General features: G+C 39.2%; 1 protein-coding gene across 1 annotated transcript; it reads right to left on the bottom strand.

Annotated features, from left to right (window-relative positions):
- Positions 1 to 1,638: 1,638 nt before the first annotated feature.
- Positions 1,639 to 15,785, bottom strand: LOC136708192 (TLC domain-containing protein 1-like). Its single transcript, XM_066682546.1, has 4 exons — positions 14,834 to 15,785; positions 13,654 to 13,736; positions 9,656 to 9,738; positions 1,639 to 4,593 (listed from the first exon to the last, which is right to left on the bottom strand). Exons 1-4 carry the CDS (start codon positions 15,037 to 15,039, stop codon positions 4,189 to 4,191), a joined length of 777 nt encoding a protein of 258 aa, XP_066538643.1. The 5' UTR covers positions 15,040 to 15,785; the 3' UTR covers positions 1,639 to 4,188.
- Between the last annotated feature and the right edge of the window lie 1,255 nt (positions 15,786 to 17,040).

Genomic DNA, 17,040 nt, shown 5'->3' with positions numbered 1-17,040 from the left:
TTTTTTCTGTATAAGTGGTGGTGTTTTTCACTGTTCTTTAAAATATCCTTTAAATTAACTACATTTAGAATTAAAGTTACAGAAATGTGATAACACAAAAGGCCTTTATTTTTAAATGATATACAATAATGCCTTGATATTAAATGATCAACATATTCAGGTGGTGTATGTGAAAATGGTAAAGCATTCCTTTTTAATAAATTTGGTGTAAATCGATAGAAAGGTTATCATTTAAGAGCATTTATTTTGAAATGACATAATGTCTTGATATCCTCATGACTTGTGGCTTTTCCTTTGAAATCAGTTCACCTACACAGTCCTAGCCTAATGTTTAGGTATGTAAGATGTCACTGTCACCCTAACGTAAGATGCCAATGCCATTTTCACGTGCCATCATCATCTGAACATAAGGTGCTGATGACTTTCCATGTTATTACCACTACTGCCTGTTTCTATAGAAGCCCATTTCCACAACTTAAAGAAAAAAGCTGAGGGTCCTTGTACAACAAAATCCCAAAAAATGAATATGAACAAATATAAATTAAAATAACAAGTTTTTTTCATTCCTTATTGTGGCTGATTATGGATTGGGTTGCAGATTCTAGGCAGAACCAGACATTTATAACGCTGTATATTTTGAAATGGAAGAGCTTATTCTGCTGGTAGATTAAAAATGAACATGTTTGATGCATTTCACTATTTAATTAGAGATATAGTAAAGGACAGGGCAACATATGCTGAGCTTTCTATGCACATTAAGGACATGGGCACCCAGAGAGGGTGTTCTAAGGCTAGTATAAGTAAGTTTGTGAAACTGCAGCAGAACGCTGACATTTATGTGAAACCAAATATCAAATTGATATCAATGAACTAGAATAAAAAAAATAAATAAATCATGAATGAATGAATAATCTAACATGCCTGGTCAATATGGCCACTGCTCTTGGACTGCTTTGCTGTTGCTGCATTAAACTAAACATTTTTAGAGTTTTTAATAAAAAAAAGAAATGCCATCAAAAAAGCAAGTTAGCTTTAAAAACCAGCTAGGAGTGGGTTTCCCAAAAACATCTTAGAACAAAGAACTTTCTTAAGTGGTAGGGTGAGCATCACTCTCTCTCCCTGTTAAGATGATCTTATTAACAACACTAAGTTGTTTTGGGGGAAACTGGACCCTGGTCATTTAAATTGGCAGACAAATGAAAAATAAATAGCCATTATAAATAGTCCTTCTTCAGGGTTACAGGTGGGTGCAGAGCCTACCTGGAATCATTGGCCACAAGGCAGGAACGCAACTTGGACATGGCACACAAACTTTTGAATAGCCAGTCCACCTACCAGCTGTTTTTACTGACTGTGGGAAGAACCTGGAGCACCTGGAAGAAACCCACGAAGACACAGGGAGTACATACCACATCATACAGTGACCCTAGGCGAGGATGGTACCCACAACCCCAGGACCCTGGAGCTGGGTGGCAGCAACTACCTGAAGGATTAACCAAAAATGGCTACAATAACATTAACCATCATTGTCATAAAGAAATGTACACATAATTAGTATGTAATATAATCACCATAAGTATATAATAAAAAAAACTGGAATGTTTCTACTTTACTGTCAATGTCCTTTTTCATTGTTTATTAAAATTGTGTCATATATTCAAGACAGAAATGAATAGAGTCCTTAATTTCAGTTTTTAGTCTCATAGTTTGATTAATAACACAATATCCAGAAAAATACAAAGACTAGAAATGATTTGACACTTCAACTATACATTCAAATTCATGCAAAATTCACCAGAGGGGCTTTTTTCTTTTTTAACCCCAGGTAATTTTAACATTTTCTTATTTTGTGCTACAAAAACAACACTGATTGCTGTTTGTTTGTTCCCGTTTCATAGATTTATGCATCATCCAGTACATGCTAAACTATATAAATATGGTTTAGCTTCACAGTAAATGGACATTACTTTTATGGGAATATTTTTACCCTAGCTTGTCCCATCTCTCTCAATGCTAGGTCTCAATACTTTTCATTTCTGTGTTCAAGAAATGCATTTTAAATCACATTAAATCCTGACATGAGTTGATCACTTAATTTGACCTAAATACATAAAATGAGTTCTCAAACATTACACAAAAAGTCTGCAATGCAAATGTAAAAAAAACAATGTCTGACCAAACATCTGCAAGTCAGCATGCCTAATTGGAAAAGATGCTGGTGGTCTGCCAAGTAATTCTTCTGTTTATGAACCTAAGGCTCTGTCATCATATCAATATGTATATGACTTTATAAAAATGGCGAATCAGACAAATGGGGCATGGATGCCCAGTAGCATGAGTAGTTTCTCTTCTAGGTTGGATACTAATTTGGTATCAGTTTACATATTGTTAAATTATATTATAAAAATAATATATGGCATAATTATGATAACAAATTCTATTTCATCATGAATTAAATGTCATTTTCCTAGTGGTTGCAAAATCATTTTTTATGAATTACAGCTGATACAAACTGTTATTATCACCAAAACAATAAAGAACCCTGTTGATATTGTAATATTAGTGCTGTAAAATACTCGTTTCTTACTTGTCATATTTGAAATGCTCAGTTACAGTGTGATAAAAAGTAGGGCTGAACGATTTGAACGAGATTAAAATATCTAACTGAGACTTTTCTGACTGATACGATTGCAATTTAAATAGCAGATTTTATACTTTTTATTATTATTATCATCATCAAGAAGACAAGGAAGATTTAAGTTTTAATGTTGAACCCTGAATCAGACCGACTGTCTGATGCCAGATTGTCATTTAGTTTTGATTGATATCATGTATACACATCAAAGAGTTTGGCTGCCTTTGTTATACAAGTAAAATGTCCCATTTAAAACGTATGTAAAATATAGGCTTCAACAAAAATTGCACTCAGTCAAATAGCGATTTTGACATTAAAGAAAATGTTTCGTTCGGCCCTAAAGTTATATCTAATGTGTCTCGTCCACTGATAGTAGTTTTTACTGATCTGTGCTTGACCCAAATTAAGAACTGAATCCTAGTCTTTACCTACTTCACCAACCACTCTCTACAACAATCCTCCACATTAATTTGAAGAAGTGAAGTCATTACCTGAGGCACAGTAACTGAAAAACAGAATGAACGTGCGTTTGTAATTTACAGAACAATGTTGATTCAATGTAATTCATTCATTCATTGTCTGTAAACGCTTATCCAATTCAGGGTCGCGGTGGGTCCGGTGCCTACCTGGAATCACTGGGTGCAAGGTGGGAAAACACACTAGAAAGGGTGGCAACACACACACTTTCACTAATACTCTCACACCTATGAGTAGGCAATCTAACTATCAACATATGGTTTTGGACAGTGGGAGGAAACCAGAGCACATGGAGGAAAGCCACACAGACACGGGGAGAACACACCAAACAGTCGCCACAGCTCGAAGCCACGATTCCAAGTCCTTGGAGCTGTGTGACAGCAACACTACTTGTTGTGCCACCGTGCCACCCTGATTCATTGGAATTACATAATGTAATAATGGTTGTATACTACATGATACCTGATCATTTAAAGTCATAACAGGTCAGAAATAAAGGAGAAACAAGTGAATGGGTATTTTACAGCATTACAGCAGGACTACTTCACTGTTGTTGGGGTAATCACAGTAAGAGTATATAATCATATACACTGCATTTTTTTTAATAATAACTTGCAAATTCACATGTAATTTTTGGGTGAATACAGCTTTTTAGCACATGGTTAGTGTTATTATTTTCCAAAGTTAGCAAGCTACTCTTATAGCTCATACATGACCCCCAATCATGTCAAATTTAACAGTGCTAACCCTAACACTGACGGGCAAGTCAAATGAAATACATGAACTGTCATTTCAAGTTCCTCAGAGCATGTGAGTTCGAATGCTACATTATTGCTTGCTTTGTTGACAACCAGGTAATCAGTCCATAGGGCCCAACACGGAAGGCAAAACAGCTTTTACACAACACAGTACACATTAAATTTGAGCACACAACACTGGAAGGAAAATCCTGGGCAGTTAGAGATTTCCTCGAGGTAAATGCAGACGTCCAGGCTGATTGAACCAGGCCAAGTAAACTGTTAGAAGAGAGGGTAATGCTGTCAACGCTCAGGCCCAAGAAGATCTTGGATGAATGGTCAGTCGTTGAGGAATGAAGAGGAACTGCTGCTGCGCGTGCCGTTCTGCTCAAGGTGGAGCTTTCTGCGGGGGAAGAAGTCTGCTCTTAGCAACCTGTAAAAATAGATGAGGATCATGGTGTTCAGGAGGATCACGGTGAGGAGGAAGTAGTTGCTGTGTTCCAGCCAAGAGTAGTTGTTCAGGAGGTACCAGGTGACGTAGAACTGGGCGCCGAGGCGAAAGGTGACGTAGGTGAAGAGATTGAGAAGTTTGTTGGTGTGGTAGAACTGTGAGGCTTGAGCTCCAGCCAGTTTCAGCAGCAGCCTTGTGTGAAGAGTCACACTGTTAATCTCCACCACCAGGGAAATCACCATTCCAGTCACATTACGCTGAGTGTACAGTGAGTACAGGAAGCACCACAGCACCTGTTACAGACACAGTATATCATATTTATACATGTATCGGCAGAAAACTGCTTTTTTAATTGAAATTATTTCTAAACTGATAAATACTGATGCATTCATTTTATGCCAGAAGAAGATTGAAAATAAATGAAAAATTAACGTGTACAAAAAAATTATTTGGCTGATGTTCTTCCACGTCTGACAGTGTGGAAAAGCACAAAGGCAATGCTGAAACACTGCTAAAGGTCTACTAGTATTATTCATTCGTTTTTGGACTGTGGGAGGAAACAGGAGCACCTGGAGGAAACCCACCTGGACACGAGTGAAACACACCAGCTCCTCACAGACAGTCACCTGGAGCGAGATTTGAACCCACAACCTCCAGGTCCCTGGAGCTGTGTGACTACAACACTACCTGCTGCACCACCGTGCCACCCCTCCACTAGTATTACTTTGTGTTTAATCCTTTACTTTAAAGGGGATTGTGGGTACCTTCTGAAGCTCTACATCTTTAAAGGGTATGTTTGAGGAAAAAACCAACAACTGTCATTTGTATGTGGCTGAATTTTAATTTGTCTGTAAGTTTATTAACTGAATTACCACAGAAACTTATTTGTAACTCCAGGTGTTAAGTTTGCATGAAGCCTGAGAGGAAATTTCAAATAAAAAGCCATTGTTTTATTTTATTAAACAAAACTGCTGCAACAATGCAATTATTTCAAGGCAAAACAAGAACCTCAAATACGTTTTGAATATTATGTGAACTTCTATATCATTTAAGGTGGAATGAAATGCTCAAATAATCAGCCAACATTTAGTTTTATTGAATGTAACCACAGATACAATATTTCAATATATTATGGTGGAACTAGTGATTTAAATAAGTAATGGTTTAATGTTATGTTTATTTTCTGGACCATTTAAGGTGGAATAGAAAATTTGTATAAGAACTGGTTGAATGTAATGTCAACTGCTGTAAGGTAGAACATAAAATATGAATAGGAAGCTAACTTCAGCATCATCAAAAATGCTGTGTAGTTTGAGGTGTTTATTATCTAATAAATACACATTTGAGCCCAGGATATTCCATTGCTTATATGTATTTTGGTATGTTAAATTAATATTAAGCTGATTTTAAACATATTATGGCCCTTATTCCAAAAGGTAATGCTTTTTTCTAAATACCACAAGGATCAAATTGTACATCACTTTCTTTACCCTACCTAAACAGCCCTGTTCATAACGACTGGTTTCAGTGCCTGCTGATAATGAGCCTCTGTTTGTGGTGACAGATGCAGAAACATAGGATTTTTTTCATTTTCACCTGGTCTCTTTCTTCTCTGTTCTCATTTTCAGTATATTTATCATCATGTTCTTTTCCGCTTAATCCATTTCGGGGTCACAGTGGTAACGGGGCAAGCAAAAAAGCCCAGGCACCTCTGTCCTCCGTAATTTCCACCAGCTTCTCCTGGGAGATCCCTAGGCATTCCTAGGCCAGCTGGGAGATCCCTCCAGCATGTCCTGGGTCTAATCTCATTCTTTCATTGCCCAGAGCTGACGGCCATAGGTGAGGATGTATATGTAGACTTTGCTTCATGGTTTAGCTCTTTTTTACCACAATGGTCCGGTACAGTGTAGAGCTGGACAATAATTCAATATCAATATAAATTGCAATATAAGATATTTCAATGACAATAATATGAATTCATCATCATCATCACCTTCTTTTCTGCTTGTCTATTTCAGGGTTGTGTTTAATATGAATTTCATACACATTTTCAATATTTCAATATACATTATTTACAGTATCAGTCACTGACTGATGTTCATTACAGGGCACTGCCATCTTGTTGCCATCAGGTGAAGTCATGTTGCTTTCAGTTAGATCTAAATGAATGAAATATTCCATTTGATTCATTACATAATAGAAAGCTTTGAGAACAAAATAACATAAAAATGATCAATGTCAATCAGCTAAAGGCTGATCCAGCTTCAGTGGAAAAATTAAAATGACGCTCAGTAGTGTGTGTAGCTTCCTCGTGCCTGTATGACCTCCCTACAATGTCTGGGCATGCTCCTGATGTGACGGGGGATGTTCTTGTGAGGGATCCTGAGGGATGTCCTGGACAGTCTGTGGTGCTACGTGGCGTTGGTAGATGGAACGACACATGATGTCCCAGATGTGCTCGATTAGATTCAGCTCTGGGGAATGGGCAGGCCAGTCCACAGCATCAATGCCTTCATCGTGCAGGAACTGCTGACACACCTCAGCCTCTTGAAGCCTAGCACTGTCATGAATCAGAAGGAACCCAGGGCCCACTGCACCAGCATATGGTCTCACAATGGGTCTGAGGATCATCCTGGTACTCATCCAGGTACCTAATGGCAGTCAGGGTACGTCTAGCTAGCACATGGAGGCCTGTGTGGCCCTCCATAGAAATGCTTCCCCACACCATTACTGACCCACTGCCAAACCGGTCAATGCTGGAGGATGTTGCAGGCAGTAGAACGTTCTCCATGGCGTCTCCAGACTCTTTCACATGCTCAGTGTTAACCTGCTCTCATCCGTGAAGACCACTGTGACCCAATGGTGAATCTGATAATCTTGGTGTTCTCTGGCAAATGCCAGTCACCCTGTACAGTGTTGGACTGTAAGCTCAAGCCCCACTTGTGGACATTGGGCCCTCATACCACCCTCATGGAGTCTGTTTCTGACAGTTTGCACAGAAACATGATATTAGTGGCCTGCTGGAGGTCATTTTGCAAGGCTCTGGCACTGCTCCTAATGTTCCTCCTTGCACAAAGGAGGTGGAAGAGGTCCTGCTGCTGCGTTATTGCCCTCCTACGGCCCCTTCCACGTCTCCTGGTGTACTGCTCTGTCTCCTGGTATCTCCTCCATGCTCTGGACACTGTGCTGAATGACACAGCACACCTTCTTGCCACAGCTCATACTGATATGCCATCCTGGAATGAGCTGCACTATCTGAGCAACTTCTGTGGGTTGTAGACACTATCTCATGCTTCCTCTAGGGGTGAGAGCACTGACAAAATGCAAAAGTGACCAAAACACCAGCCAGAAAGGATGAGAACAGAGAAATGGTCTGTGGTCACCACATGAAGAACCACTATAGGGGCTGTCTTGCTAATTCCTCTCATTTCTATCTGTTGTCTGTTCCATTTGCACAACAGCAGGTGAAATTGATTCACAATCAGTGTTGCTTCCTAAATAGACAGATTGATTTTACAGAAGTGTGACTGACTTACACTGTGTTGTTTAAATGTTCCTTTTATTTTTTGAGCAGTGTATTTTAATATATTTAGTTTGTGAGTTGTTATGGGCTCAGAATATGTAATGAAATTTTGAGTTACTGTCAACAATATTTTGTGAATTTTACTTGGATGCTAGATTTTACAAAATAAACATGTTTAAGCCCTGTGCAGACAGATTAGTTTTACATGGGGAGCTGGGGTAATATCATGTTACCACAGGATGTCAGTTATATTTATGCTGGATTTGCAATGGATTAGAAATCTTGGGGGAAATAACAGAGAAGGGAGTGACTTCTCGATTCACGTTGTCATACAGTGTGGATCAGACACAGCAGTGGATCTGGAGTTTTTAGACTGTCACTACTGTTCTGAAAATAGCCCTCCCACCAAAAATATCCAGCCCCCTACGACCTTATCTTCTTCAAAAAAAGATAATTGGCAAGAAAATGGAAAAAAGGTTACCAATCCATCACATATTTATTATATCTGATATATATAAAAAAAAAAATTTAGTGGCAACTTTGCTAGTACGGACCACGCCCGTAGAGGCTGAAACAGGGAGGCGAACTCAGAAGTCTTTTGGGGAAGAGTTCAGTGTGGCTTATGAATGCGTATGAAGCCAGACCCCCGTTGGATAAATGAATATGAGAAAAGGGTAGAGAAGGGGTGGAGGCGGGAGCGAGTTTAAAACAGGAGGCTCAGTGGGCTTGATAAAGGCCGAACACGGCACCGAATATGGGGATCAGCAGGAATGACCCAGCGCGGAGGAGCGAGCTGACGTCGTGAAGCAGTCGAGTCGAGATCCGTCTCCTGAACTAAATGAGGCGAGTTTGTCTGACGCAGAAATTATGTAAATTTGCAGGGTATCTATAGGGCTGAGAGGAGGAGGACACACATACATAACCAGTATTGAGGCTGCTATTGTGCATAAAACATGCCTAGGGCTACCAAATATTGATATTTCAGATATTTCATCACTAAATGCCTTCTCCAGCACCTCCATTGTTGAGGAAACCTGTGAAAAATATGGTTTCTGCAATTTTCGGATGCAATATTCCCCCATATGTAAGGATTAATATAACCAGAGGTTATTTTAACTGCTTGCTTTACATTAGGTAAAAGGCCCCAGAATCTTTCCTGAAACAGAAGAATGCACTCTGGAAAAATGACTGCAATAGTCTATTTGGACAAGATACTCCATTAATAATTACTTTACCCCACATCCACAGGTAAAACTAATCCCGTCCACATAGAGCTTTAGTCTGTAAAAGGTTAAAGAATTTTTATGTGAAGGACCATGTTCATTTGTATTAAGAACTTTGTTGAGAAAGTGTTCCTGAACTACAAGTGAAAGTTTAGATTTGCCAGGAGCAGGAGAAGCCACATATTTATCTATGTTTATGAGTCTGCAGACAATAAAACTCCTCTGTGATATAATGAGTTACTTAACATGCTGCTGCTTTGTTTACTGTTGTTTACAGAAAAGCGGTGTCATACTCTGACTGAGAGAAGAGACATTCTCTCTGGCACACAGGGACTTTTGTTTAGAATATACTGTACACCCACAGTGTCATTTACCTCGACTGACCTCTCTGTGTAGGAGGTTCACATAGAGCACTGACAAACTCTTTGACATATGGTCATTCAGTGGATCATTTATACTGAGTATATTTCACTGCCCTCTGTCAGAGACATTATACGGGTGCAGACAGGTAATTGGCTGAACAATGAAGGGGAAAGTTAAAGACACCAAGATGGCCCTCCAGGTGGACACTTTTATAAGGACTATGTGTCTGTTGATTAACCAGCTCACCAAGAAGTGATGCAGCAGGAACTCCCATGATCCTTTGGCATGACCAGAGAACAAGATATCACCTGTGTCTTGAACAAAGTATCCTATGATAGGAAGACAATGATGCAAGATCAGTTTAGGTTCCATTCAGAATCATATTTTGGATCATACAATATCAGAGCCTCTAATCTCATCAATGTTATACTGTTTTACACCAACTGCACAGGTATTCCTTGACAAATAAACTGGAAGCTCTTTCAGTAATAGTCCTAGAGGGCCAGTGACCAACATGGTATGAGGATCTACTAATATATATCCATATATATTCAATTAATCTGTTAGTTTGCAGGTTTAATAGTAATGTTAATGCAATTATTTTAACAAAATTTTGATGCAGTGAGCAGTTGTGCACAAAAGACATCCAGGGCGAATAAATTTCACAAGTGAAACTTAACACTGACAATGATATTTGTGTCCCTAAATGTTAGCGCTGCTGATTTGCCCACACTTGGCATGGCTATAGATTGAAAATTGAGGAAATGCTAATTGTAGCCATGTGCAAGCATGAAATTTTATTTAACATGATCACATCAGATTATAAAGCAGTATGTAAACCATAAACGTAGCCTGGATTAGATGGTGTATATATATTTTGTAGTGTTTACCTCTTACTGATTATTAACTGTTAACCAAGCTAACCATTTTGTGTTGTCAATCATCCAGCCCTGTACATTTTGCAGAGCAACTTGAACTGCAGTTATCTAGTGTGACCGTAGCTTAAAACAAATGAGCCAATTTAAGTGTTATAAAAATCTTGTTACTGCAATATACAATAGAGTTAAAGCCCCTGGGAACCTTTTTTTGAAATTTCTTTTGTATAATTCTAAACGTATGTTATGTGAAACGTTTAACAAATTTAAAATAAAAAACACAAAACAGAAATATGATCAATCTCTCCTCAAAAATGACCAAAATAGGCTCCTCAGAGCTCTCTGAGAACAGTGTGGGCGTGGTCCAATACTAATGACTCACAGCTCTCTATCACTGGAGAACAGAATATTGTTAATGTTACCATGTTAACCAATGTTAACACACAGCCTCGAGAAACAGCAGTCACTGGGTTTTTTACTATGAACTACGGTTGTCATTTTACACAAGATAGCATTACACAATAAAATGGCACAGGCTTGTAGAATTGCCATTATACAGCTGTTCATGTACAAACCTATGGACGTCTTTTATGTGTCTGTGGTGTGGTTTTGTGTGATTATTTATATTATTATATGTTAACATAATTGTACGAACTAGATACCTTCTAAAGTGTCTCCAAATTGGTGCTTTCTATTGCTGCTACTCTGGTGTACTGCCGACCGCGTGTGGCTTTTATCCCCGCTGCTACAGTACATGCCAGCCCAATGTAGCTGCTATCTCTGCTGTACTGCCAACCAAGTGGGTCTGCCTTTCCCGTTGTTACTCTGCTCTGCGCGCTGGCCAAATACGGCTGATATCTCCGTTGATACGGTGTTAAACACGCTGATGGAATGTTGCTGCTATCTCTGCTGTACTCAGACTTAATCCATTCAGGCTTGTTCTGTATTGCTTTGTGATCTGTTTGCACTGTTTATGTCTTTCATTCCCTACCCATAGCCTGGTGAATAGCTGGATAGCTAGGTAATGCGTTTACTAATGGCTCCTAAGCTTTAGCTCACTAGACTCTTCGACTCAGAGAGGAGGAGTGGATATTGTAGCCTTGTGATTGGTCAGGGTAAAAGTGACATAAGCATTACCAACTATTAGGACTGCCCATTCTACATCGAGAGGAGAACAGTACTGGTCATTTTTGAGGAGAGATTTATCATATTTCTGTTTTGTGTTTTTTATTTAAACTGTTGAATGTTTCACATAAATCCCAATTTTAGAATTATACAAAAAAAAAATTCAAAATGGGGTTCCCAGGGGCTTTAAGAATGTTTCCTCTTCGGTCAACAATTAATGAATATATTGAGAAATATTCTAATAGAATTGGAAAACAAATAAATGCACATTAAATATCATTATATATAGATGGTACTCCAGCAATTCAGAAAATACTGTTCCTCTGCTTCACAAACCAGTGCAGGGGGGCCTTTTTATTTCTCTAGCCCACAATTTGCACCGAGTATGTTTTTAGGCTCATATGTAGCCTCCCAATATTGTGGTCAAGGTTTGCTATGTAGATAACACAAGTTGTGTGCTGAACTGAATGCCTGTGACAGCAATGGGAGCCACTTAAAGTAGTGAAAATAACTAAGAATATGTGGAATGTCTACCCACATCTTATCCACTGTATAGTGAATTTATGTGCCCATAATCTTCCACGGGTGCACAGGGTGTGTTAGGGGCGAGGGGTGCAGACTGACGGAGGGCGGACGCAAACGCTTAGAACACAGACTTTATTAACAAGAACAAACACAAACGAACTAGAGGGTAAACACGAATCAACACGACAAGAAAACAGGGCAAGCTAAACAACACTACATGAATGGGGCATGAAAGGAGCAAGAGGAACACGCAAGAGAAACGAGCGAGAGAAACAAAGAACACTACCATACAAAGAACAACGCGAACGAAACAAGGAACAAAGAACAACTCGAACGAAACAAGTAACAAAGAACCAATGAACGACAAGAGGAAGTGAGACGAGAGGGCTTAAATGCACAACACAGACGAGACGCACCTGACACAAATAACGAGGGTGACGTAAAAGAGGCGGAGACGAAGGCAGAGACAAAGACGGAGACATGGAAAATAACAAAACAAAGCCATGTGCTAAGAAAACGGACCAGACGAGACATAAGTGTGACAGGGTGCATGTCAGCTTTACATACATGTGTATAATTGGCTTTCCCTAATAGCAACAACAAGGCGGACCACTGTTAGCCCACTGAGGGCAAAGTTGGAGGTCCACTAGTGTTTTGCACAGCGTTTTCTGGGCGGACCACTGGTGATTAAACAGGTTTTAGACAAAATGCCACATTTTAGCACTTTTCCATTCACAGTCCAATTAAATTTTTTTTCTGTCATTAAGTTATTTTGTTATTCTTTATAAATAAGATTAGTAAATAATTTTAATCCAACACAGTGTCAACATTTTTAGCATAATCATTTTATATCAGTCTTATATTCATTATTATACTCATTATCTCTCATAGCTGTTTGAGAAGATTAAAAATTAGTTATATCCTGTACAGGACAGTAATCTGAGTGGTCCGATGGTGGACCAGCAGTGGTCTACAGTCAGTGGTGTGCCAGCATTTTTATGCCAGTGGACCGATATATGGTCACTGTCTGGGATATATAGTGCCTGACATATTATATATATAAAGTATTTGTTATTAATATAATCAGTGGTCAGGACTCACAAAGGACCGTTTTGTTGGTGGACCATTCTTATCACTGCTGTAAACTGATATGATGGTGGTGTTAGTTTGTGTTGAGCTGAAAGAGGGGGATCAGACACAGCAGCGCTGCTAGAGTTTATAAACATCTCAGTGCAACAGCTGGACTGACTAGTCCACCAACCCAAAATATCCAACCAAGAACATGCTATTTCCACTGATAAAGGATTAAAGGACATCTAATACAAACTGTGTAGGTGTGTTTAAAATATAGTGAGTGGGTCCAGCAATAACGTACCAAGCAACATAATTTGAAAACTGTAGACTATAGTCACATAATAACATAAAAAATTATCCTAGGAATAGCACAGCTATTATTATTTGCTGCATTACAAAAGACTGTGTAATGGCCATATGTATTAATTCTGAGTGATTTGTGGTAATTTATTACATGTACTCTGTGTTAGATAAAAATATTAACCACATGCTTATCAAATGGTTGAAAAACAGATCACTTCTGTAGGTTTTTCTGCGCATCTTTACTGAGTGGTGCCAATAACTGTGGCATACAGCTGTTAAATATGTTGATAGATATAAATATGTAATTAATGTTAACGTAGGTGACGTGGAGTTGTTACTAACCTGATGAAACACAGATAAGTAGGTAGGAGACTGGTGTGTAGTAGGAATGGAGGTTATTTAATGTCTCTGGCCACAGACACACACTGCAGAGAAACAAGAGGATGACAAATAAATCCCAGAATTCCCAATATGACATTATAGGTTACTGGGGCAATCAATGATACATTGCTTAAAGCACTTTTAGATGGAAAAGCCAGTGGAACAAGAGCCAATATGCTACATTTTATACAAATTAAATTAATATTTTTTTCTAAGAGTACTCTTAACCATTAGAACAGCCTGCGATTATATGTAATGTTGAAAATATTTCAATTTTTACCATATAAAAAATATTAGGTCTTGAAATGCCCTGCATGCATGTCTGCCATGAATGTTCAAAATACACTGATGAACCAAAGCATTAAGACTACATACCTAATACCCTGTTGCGGAAGAATGACATATGTCCAACTGACGTCCACAAGAATGTCCAGAACTGACAGACAATGTTATTTGCTTAATCTCTGAGTGGTCTTAATATTTTTGTTTTTTTTTCTCCATGTGTGTATGTTAAGATCGAAAGCTCATCATAAATTTCTGGTGACAAATGAAGTTGTTGTACAGAAGTGGGCAGAAAAGCCTTACTCCTTACTGAAGTAAAAATGTTGGTTTTTAAAATAATCATTGCAGTACAAGAAAAAATACAGCCAGAGAAAAATTACAAAAACACATCAGGTGAATAAACTAGTTAAGAACCAAATAACTTATATGATCTTGGTTTAAATTCTTAGTACATCCAGCATCTGTCAGCTTAGGAGCTATAAATTTTAGTTTGTAGAATTCATTTTGGATCTGAATATTGACTCATTCCTTCATTTTCTGTATACTGAAATAACTGAATAACTTCTTCATCCTGTTTAGTTTGTGTCCGGAGCCTACCCGGAATCATTGGGTGTAAGGCAGGAGCATACCCTGGGTAGGCCGCCAGTCCATCACAGGGCAACACACTCATATTCACACCTATGAACACTTTTGTATAGCCAATCCATCTATCAAGATGCACCCAGAGGAAACCTATGCAGGTACAGGGAGAACGCACCAAACACCTCACAAACAGATCAGTCTTTTTTTCTTTTTTTTTACATCTATAATTTAGTCTTTGTTGCTGACCCTTGAAGTAGAACAGGTAGTTGTCACCCACCAGAGGATGGCCCACGGTCCGGTCAGAAGAGCATGAACCAGAGAAACACACAGGTTCCTCCACTTCCAGCAAAGAACCTCATCCAGCTGGACCACTTTGGGGGCTGGCAGACAGCGCAGGAGATGGTGGACCACCCGGAAAACCAAAGAGAAGAAGAGCACCGACAGGCCAGGGTTATGCTGAAAGGCCAAGAGTGTTCCCTCCATTTTCTTCTTTTTTCACCTTCTCTTTCTTCCTTTTCTTTACTTGTTCTTCTCCTGCCTCCTCTCCTTCCTTCACGTCCCTTCCCCTCCTATCCTTTCTTCGTACTTTAGGGTTTCAGCTCCTCTACAGATCTTCTGCTGTTTGCTTTGTGTATGTGTTTGGTACTGTAAAAAATGAGAGCGTTAATGCTTTGTTTTGATTGGTTCCTGAATATCACGAGGTCACAGTAATGGAGAGAGAAGCTCCATGGTTTTCCGATGTAGCTGAATCCCACTCATCAGCGGATGGAGCACACTGCGCATGTAACGTTACTCCCTCTTGCCCCTGCTGTGGTTTTTGTAGCAAAAACGAATCTAAAATATGCTCTAACAGTTTATTAAAAATGAGAGTTATAAGCGAGAAGCTCCATTAGCCTTGTGTCCGCAAAGCTGTCCCGCGCGCATTCCCGTGCCTTACCGCCTCCTCTTCGCCTGCCACCGGAGGATTCTCAGCTCGCGCGCATCCTCTTGCGTTACCACAAGAGCAAGTTAATCTCACTGCAAATCTCCGACAGGAACAATTAAGGTTCCGCACATTCTTCCTTCTATTCTACTCCACCGAGCGCCGATAACGGGCAGAGGGGCGTAAATGGAGCGACGGGAAAAAGGAGCGGAGAGGAGAGACAATCGACTCATCAACGAACCGTTCAGTTGAATCGACTCTTTTCCGTATGAACCGATTTGTGAATCGAGCTTTTCTACGCGATGCTACTGTGCTTATGCTTTTATTAACACAAGGCTAATACTAATTGTAACATGTAGTCTTGTAACATTTCAGTCATATATGTTATGTGTAAATTCTGGCTTTATCTGTTAGGTCTTAAGGTTCTGAATTTGTACATGGACAAGAGAACAAAACTGACTCGATTCGACAGACGCAAAATTCCGATATAAAAAATGGTTTTGGTGAACTGAATCGAATCGCTCGTAAATACGGGCGCCGTGGACAAGAGAGGTTGATGGAGGGAATGGAAGGAGTGGTGTGGCAGTAACCTGTCACAAATATACCACATCCCCGAGTACACAGTAAATTCTCCAGTGTTAAGTTAACACTAATAGTGTTTATTTAACACTGGAGAATTTTCTGTGTATGAGGCAACGTCACTTTTTTTAACGCGGTCTAAATTGAATCTTTAGAACCGCAAAGTGCTCAAACTGAGACAAAATGGCCGATTGTTCAGACAAAACAATGAGGTTTATTTATGGAGAAATACCCGCCGTCACGGGACCTTGTCCGGTCACTTAGCTGTCCGTTTGTTAGTGTTGTAGAGGGAGGCTAGTTCTTGAATGGCTGTAGCAAATGCGTAGAATGAGCATGGACGGAGATGACGTGTCTCCACCCATGTCCAGCGGTTATTGAATCTCCATCACATCAAAAACCAAAACAAAAAACTGTCAACGTCTAAAATCTAGAGGTGCAGAAAAGGTTAAATTACGTCCTCTACTCCAGTTCTATCTCCCGGTAAAACATATGGTCAGTGTGATTGGCTGTGCCTTTCCCTGCTCTCACGTGAGTCTAGGTAGGTTTGGTTGTGAGCGGCGCCAAAACTGGAAGGAAAACTTTCCAGTTACATTCGAGGCTTACTGTGCAAGCCTCATATTAAAAGTGAGTGAGGATGGCAGCAGAAAAGAACACAGCAAATTCTTCAGTGTTAAATCAACACTATTAGTGTTAATACTGAGAGTGTTAAATTATAACACTAATAGTGTTGATCTAACACGGGTGAATTTGCTGTGAAGAAGGTGAACATAAGAAGCTGTTTTTCAAAGAAACTTAAAGTCAAGTTCACTAATGAAATGAGTTCATTATAATGTTAAAGGCAATGCTAGTTCTCCGTGTAGTGAAATTTGAATGTGCTTATAAAACACCAGATCTACAAAAGCAAGAATAAAAAAGTATACTTTATATAATGTACTAACTAAACTCATCCAAATGCATCCATTTGATCTTTGTGCAGGTATTTA

Source organism: Hoplias malabaricus, chromosome 1 (genome assembly GCF_029633855.1).
Source record: "Hoplias malabaricus isolate fHopMal1 chromosome 1, fHopMal1.hap1, whole genome shotgun sequence".
NCBI lineage: Eukaryota > Metazoa > Chordata > Actinopteri > Characiformes > Erythrinidae > Hoplias > Hoplias malabaricus.
This window is presented reverse-complemented; position numbering and strand designations above follow the sequence as displayed.